Below are 7,437 nucleotides of genomic sequence, written 5' to 3' on the forward strand. Positions count from 1 at the left end.
AAATAAAAAATAAAAACAACTTCCGGGTTATTGTTAACGGGTTTTTCCGTTGCTTCAGCAGAAACAGAAACGCCTCTAAAGAAGGAAGGGAGAGAGAGAGAGAGAGGAAGGGTGTTGGCGAGTCGTCGAAGCGTGGTTAGCTGATAGAAATCGACGTTTTTCGGTGTTATGAAGCTCGTTATTCGTCCTCGGTGAACTATGGAGAAGCTAGCCGGGTTTTTGTTGCTATTGGCGACGCTGAACGTCGCTCGAGCCCAGGACAAGGGAACCGCGAAGTACTTCAAAGATGGCGGAGGCTAACGCTGGAGCTGAGCCCTCGTCCCACTGAACCGCTCACCAACGTCGTGTGGAAACTTGAGGGAAACTTTGTAGCGGAGTGGTTCAAAAACAAGGAAACCGGTAAAGAAATAGTTCCTCTGACTTTTTACAGAACATTTAAAGGACGCGCGACCATGGATTTAACCACTGGACGGTTGGAAATTAGCAACATGACGAAAGCCGACGCGGGTGCGTATTCGGTGGAAGTGAACAGCGTCGTCCAGACCGAGCTCTACAACGCCGTATTGATAAAAGAAGTCCCCGAGCCTGGGGTGGTGCCGCGGCCGTTGACGTGTTCCTCCGCGTCGGAAAATGCACGTTAACCTGTGACGCGGACCCAGCGGTCCTCGTAGACGCTGGACCCCTCACCTACAGCTGGAGGAAGGGGGACGGAGGGTGGACGGAGTCGGGGAAGGACCTGGACATCACCAAGAAGGGGTCGGCGGGGGTGGAGACCTTCACCTGCCGCATCCAGAACCCGGTCAGCGCGAGAGAAAGTAAACCCCAAAGAAACCCGCTCTTAGGAGAGGAGCAAGGTGGCTCTAACGCTGGGGTGATTGCGGGTGTCGTCATTGGGATCATTGTGGCTGCGGGTATTGGGGGTGGAATTTGGTATTCCAAGAAAAAAAACCAAAATACTGGAGGTGTTAGCAGCCCTGCTGGTGCTGGTGCTGCTGCTGCTGGTGGTGCTGGTGCTGGTGCTGCTGCTGCTGGTGGTGCTTCGGTCGAAAATGGACGGAAACCAGAACCTTCTGACAAGAAGCCAGGAGCGGCAGAAGAAGAACTAGAGTCACTTAATGGACACACGAACCAAGATGGCGGAGAAAAGGAGTGAAGTTTGTGTGTGTGTGTGTGTGTGTGTGTTGTGTGTGAGAGAGAGAAAGAGAGAGAGAGAGAGAGAGGGGGAGAGAGATTGTGTGTGATTGTGAGAGAGTGTGTGTGTGATTGTGAGAGAGTATGTGAGTGTGTATGTGTGATTGTGTGTGAGAGAGAGAGAGAGAGAGAGTGTGTGACTGAGAGAGTGTGTGTGTGTGTGTGTGTGTGTGTGTGATTGTGAGAGAGTGTGTGAGAGAGAGAGAGAGTGTGTGAGAGAGAGAGAGAGAGAGTGTGTGTTGTGTGTGTGTGTGTGTGTGTGTGTGTGTGTGTGTGTGTGTGTATATGTACAGCGGTTGTTGCCAATCCGGGCTGGTTGATACGGACCTTCAATTACACCGATTATTAAGATTCATTCACAAAAAAACAAAGATGATCAACGTCCCCCCAAAAGCCCCAAAATGGCGTCTCGTCCTGTCCACAACTCGGAGACATTCACTTTAATGTCAGACTAGCAGATTTCAGACAATTTTGACTTTTTTTTTATAGAAAAGAAATGACTCAAAACAACTGCTTGATTATCAAAAAAAGTGTGAAATGTGACTCAATGATTGACAGCTAGTGGATTAGTCTTTTGCGGGGTTGCATTTTCTGTCAATTCAGACATTTCAACGTGCAGTGTCTGTAATTAAAAGAGTCGCACAGGATCCTAAGATAGGCTGTCAAATCAAATATATGTTTAAATATCTGCCCAGCTGTTGAGTTTTTTTATTTTCTGCTGAATGAAATGCTTCTTCTGCCTCGTTAGTGACTCATTGGGGAAACTCCTCCAATGAGCTGGCGTTATTTAGAGGAACTGTATATTTACATTTTGATGCACTGGACTAAAATGCAGAAGCACTTATTTAACCCTCGTGTTGTCCCGGGTCAAATTTAACCCGCTTTCAGTTTAAAAAGAAGTGTCACAGAAAAATAGGTGTACCAAAAAGTCAAAAAAAAGCTCCCACAACATTGGAAAAAAGTGACAAATGTTGATGATAATATTGGGAAAAAAGTCACAAATGTTGATGATAATATTGGAAAAAAAGTGACAAATGTTGATGATAATATTGGAAATAAAAGTGATAAATGTTGATGATAATATTGGGGGAAAAACTGACTAATTCATTTATTATTCATAGTAGACAACACAAGTTTAAATCATGTCTTATTCTAACGATTTTTGAATATGTATCTGTCAATGTTGGCTTATTTTCACCTTGTCGGCGATGAGTTGAATGTACAAAACGTGTCGTATAACACCGGCTTTTATTAACGTGACTTTTAAGTGTATATTATAGATGTCAAAGCATTTGGACGATCTATAAATGTTACATCTGATCTCAATCAAACCGGCTTAAAGTGCTCATATTTACGCTTTTGGGGACAACATGGGAACAGGATGGAGAAAACATAGGGACAACATAGTGGCAATATGAGGACAACATTGGGACAACATGAGGGCAACATGGGGACTACATGGTGGCAACATGGGGACTACATGGTGGCAACATGAGGGCAACATGGGGACAACATGGTGGCAACATGGGGACAACATGAGGGCAACATGGGGACTACATGGTGGCAACATGGGGACTACATGGTGGCAACATGGTGGCAACATGAGGGCAACATGGGGACAACATGGTGGCAACATGGGGACAACATGAGGGCAACATGGGGACTACATGGTGGCAACATGGGGACAACATGGGGATACATGGTGGCAACATGGGGACAACATGGTGGCAATATGAGGACAACATTGGGACAACATGAGGGGAACATGGGGACTACATGGTGGCAACATGGGGACAACATGAGGGCAACATGGGGACAACATGAGGGCAACATGGGGACAACATGGGGACTACATGGTGGCAACATGAGGACAAAATGGGGGCAACATGGGGACTACATGGTGGCAACATGACGACTACATGGTGGCAACATGAGGGCAACATGGGGACAACATGGTGGCAACATGAGGGCAACATGAGGACAACATGGGGACAACATGAGGGCAACATGGGGACAACATGGTGGCAACATGGGGAGAACATGGGGACTACATGGTGGCAACATGAGGACAACATGGGGACAACATGGTGGCAACATGTGAACAACATGGGGAGAACATGGGGACTACATGGTGGCAACATGGGGACAACATGAGGGCAACATGGGGACTACATGGTGGCAACATGGGGACTACATGGTGGCAACATGGGGACAACATGAGGGCAACATGGGGACTACATGGTGGCAACATGGGGACAACATGAGGGCAACATGGGGACAACATGAGGGCAACATGGGGACTACATGAGGACAACATGGGGACAACATGGGGACTACATGGTGGCAACATGGGGACAACATGAGGGCAACATGGGGACTACATGGTGGCAACATGAGGACAACATGGGGACTACATGGTGGCAACATGGGGACTACATGGTGGCAACATGAGGACAAAATGGGGACAACATGAGGGCAACATGGGGACTACATGGTGGCAACATGAGGACAACATGAGGGCAACATGGGGACAACATGGTGGCAACATGACGACTACATGGTGGCAACATGAGGGCAACATGGGGACAACATGGTGGCAACATGAGGGCAACATGAGGACAACATGGGGACAACATGGTGGCAACATGGGGAGAACATGGGGACTACATGGTGGCAACATGAGGACAACATGGGGACAACATGGTGGCAACATGTGAACAACATGGGGAGAACATGGGGACTACATGGTGGCAACATGGGGACAACATGAGGGCAACATGGGGACTACATGGTGGCAACATGGGGACTACATGGTGGCAACATGGGGACAACATGAGGGCAACATGGGGACTACATGGTGGCAACATGGGGACAACATGAGGGCAACATGGGGACTACATGAGGACAACATGGGGACAACATGGGGACTACATGGTGGCAACATGAGGACAACATGAGGGCAACATGGGGACAACATGGTGGCAACATGAGGGCAACATGAGGACAACATGGGGACTACATGGTGGCAACATGAGGACAACATGGGGACTACATGGTGGCAACATGGGGACTACATGGTGGCAACATGAGGACAAAATGGGGACAACATGAGGGCAACATGGGGACTACATGGTGGCAACATGAGGACTACATGGTGGCAACATGAGGACAACATGAGGGCAACATGGGGACAACATGGTGGCAACATGAGGGCAACATGAGGACAACATGGGGACAACATGAGGGCAACATGGGGACAACATGGTGGCAACATGTGGACAACATGGGGAGAACATGGGGACTACATGGTGGCAACATGAGGACAACATGGTGGCAACATGTGAACAACATGGGGAGAACATGGGGACTACATGGTGGCAACATGAGGACAACATGAGGGCAACATGGGGACAACATGGTGGCAACATGAGGCAACATGAGGACAACATGGGGACAACATGAGGGCAACATGAGGACAACATGGGGACAACATGGGGACTACATGGTGGCAACATGAGGACAACATGAGGGCAACATGGGGACAACATGAGGGCAACATGAGGACAACATGGGGACAACATGGTGACAACATGGGGAGAACATGGGGACTACATGAGGGCAACATGAGGACAACATGGGGACAACATGGTGGCAACATGTGAACAACATGGGGAGAACATGGGGACTACATGGTGGCAACATGAGGGCAACATGGGGACAACATGGTGGCAACATGAGGGCAACATGAGGACAACATGGGGACAACATGAGGGCAACATGAGGACAACATGAGGGCAACATGAGGACAACATGGGGACAACATGAGGACAACATGAGGACAACATGAAGACAACATGGGGACAACATGGGGACAACATGAGGGCAACATGGGGACAACATGGGGACAACATGAGGACAGCATGGGGACAACATGAGGACAACATGAGGGTTAAAGAAATAATACAAAATGAGCATAATATGAGCACTTTAATGTTGCTGGTCTATCTTTGTCTTTTATCTTTTTCCTGTTTTTTACGTGCTTTCTGTCGCACGTCGTCGTGGTTTCATGAGGCAGACGTCAAGAAAAAAACATTAAATGCCACTTTTTTTAATTTATTATAGTCAGCATGTGTGTTTTTAATTTTCTGTTTATACGATGTGCCTTATCAATAAATGTGAGACACCGCTACACCGACTGTACCAATGTCAATATTGGTTATTTTTTTTTATTTTTTTTATTCAATGGTTCCAAATATAAAAACAGACATTTTTAGTTATATTCACATTTTACAAATAATTACAAGCAGCATACAAGTAAATTACAGCATTACCAAATAAATAACAAAGAAAAAACATACCTAACGATAATAAATAAAGATTAAATACATGCTGATGAATAAAAATTATAAATAAACTGAATTAATTTTAGTTTAGAATTGGATTTGGATTTAGGAAGGAGGGCTTTAATCTTTCTCTAACAGGATAAATAGCTTCAATCAGTGAGAAGAAGCTTAAGTAGTGAGAATAGAAATAATAGGAATGGCTTTAATTAAGTTGAATAACACCACTAATGTAAAAAAAGGTGGAAAAACTACAAAAATAATTGAAGTGCTGAAGCTAAACTGGATAAACAGCTTAAATCAGTAAGAAGATGAGGAAGTAGTGAGAATAGAAAAAAAGTAAGAATGGTTTTAATGAAGTTGAATAACACCACAAGGAGCTAGAGCTAGATTTTAAAAGATGAATGGTTTTAACAACTGAAAGTCTGTAGAAGATAGGGAATAATAATAAAATTGCGTCGCTGGGGACTCGAACTCGGGTCTCCCGCATGAAAGGCGAGCGTCTTATCCACTGCGCTACCATTAAAGTATCGTCCCGCGATTTCTAAACATTTATATATATAATTAGATAGAGAATGTTATACACATTGGGGAGTGACCATAGACAGTCCCAAAAAAACCTTTAAACTTACCCTCTTGATTATTTACAGCACGGTGAAGGCATTTGGCAAGACCCACCCTTACTCTGCCTCTGATTGAATAGAACTCTTTGCCTTCGTTGTATGGATTGGTTTAGCTTCAGTTATGAGGAGTAGCCTATGATTTGTCAGGGTTAGCCAATCAGAGGCGGAGTAGGGCGGGACATTCCTTCGTCATTTTAGACTATCCACAACAATCTTTCCGGTAAAAATTATACTTTCGATATCATACATTACGTGTATGATTTTTTTATACAGTTGAAGTTATTCACTTAGCCAGTGTTCCCTGTATGTGGATGAGAAAAAGAATTAACGTTGATATCCTTCCTCGGTGAACTATGGAGAAACTACTTTTTTTGTTGCTTTTGGCGGTGCTGAACGTCGCTCGAGCCCAGGACAAGTCAACCCCGAAATACTACAAAGATGGCGGGGTGCTAACGTTGGACCTGAGCCCTCGTCCTAGTGAACCCATCACCAACCTCGTGTGGAAACATCAGGGAAACCTGGTGGTGGCCAAGTGGGTCAAAGATGAAGTTCTGTCTTACTTCAAAACCTTCATTGGACGCGCAACCGTGGATGTGACCACTGGACGTTTGGTGATCAACAACATGACGAAAGCCGACATGGGTGTGTATTCAGTGGAATTGAACTACAAGGTCCAGAATGAGCGCTATGACGCTATATTGATAAAAGAAGTCCCCGAGCCTATGGTATGGGTCAGACCGTGGATGTGTCCCTCCGCGTTGGACCGCTGCACGTTGTCCTGTGAAGGGGTCACCACGAACGATGGACCCGTCACCTACAGCTGGAAGAAGGGGGACGGAGACTGGACGGAGTCGGGAAAATACCTGGACATCACCAAGGAGGAGAGAGCCGATGTGGAGACCTTCACCTGCCGGATACAGAACCCAGTCAGCGCGAGACAAAGTAGACCCAAAGAAAACCCGTTCCTAATACAGGAGCCAGGGAGCTCTAACGTTAAGACGATTGTGGGTGTCATCTTCGTGCTCCTTGTTGTTGTTGCGGTTGTTGTGGCTGCAGCGGCGGTTGCGTTATGTTGTTGCAACAATCGAGGCTACAACAGACCTGGTATGCCTACTGGGTCTACAGTTCAACATGTACAGCCTCCTGGGGTGGCACCACCATCCGGTACCGAACCGCTTCCTGATAACTGCTCGACCTGTTTAAAAATCAATACAGCGGGATGTTGGACGAAAGAAGGATTTGGCTGTGGAAGAAAGACTCAGATTTAACCAAAATGGTGCATG

General features: G+C 46.2%; 2 protein-coding genes across 2 annotated transcripts; both read left to right on the forward strand.

Moving 5' to 3' along the window:
- Nucleotides 1–83: 83 nt before the first annotated feature.
- LOC116678858 (T-lymphocyte surface antigen Ly-9-like) lies at nucleotides 84–2,517 on the forward strand. The gene is given in 3 exon segments (XM_032508596.1): nucleotides 84–292; nucleotides 295–627; nucleotides 630–2,517. Coding segments are annotated over 3 exon segments (951 nt in total). The 5' UTR covers nucleotides 84–198; the 3' UTR covers nucleotides 1,154–2,517.
- Nucleotides 2,518–6,484: 3,967 nt separating this feature from the next.
- On the forward strand, nucleotides 6,485–7,437 carry LOC116678857 (T-lymphocyte surface antigen Ly-9-like). The gene has a single exon (XM_032508595.1). It carries the CDS (start codon nucleotides 6,508–6,510, stop codon nucleotides 7,420–7,422), a length of 915 nt encoding a protein of 304 aa, XP_032364486.1. The 5' UTR covers nucleotides 6,485–6,507; the 3' UTR covers nucleotides 7,423–7,437.

Source organism: Etheostoma spectabile, unplaced genomic scaffold (genome assembly GCF_008692095.1).
Source record: "Etheostoma spectabile isolate EspeVRDwgs_2016 unplaced genomic scaffold, UIUC_Espe_1.0 scaffold00008492, whole genome shotgun sequence".
Lineage (NCBI taxonomy): Eukaryota > Metazoa > Chordata > Actinopteri > Perciformes > Percidae > Etheostoma > Etheostoma spectabile.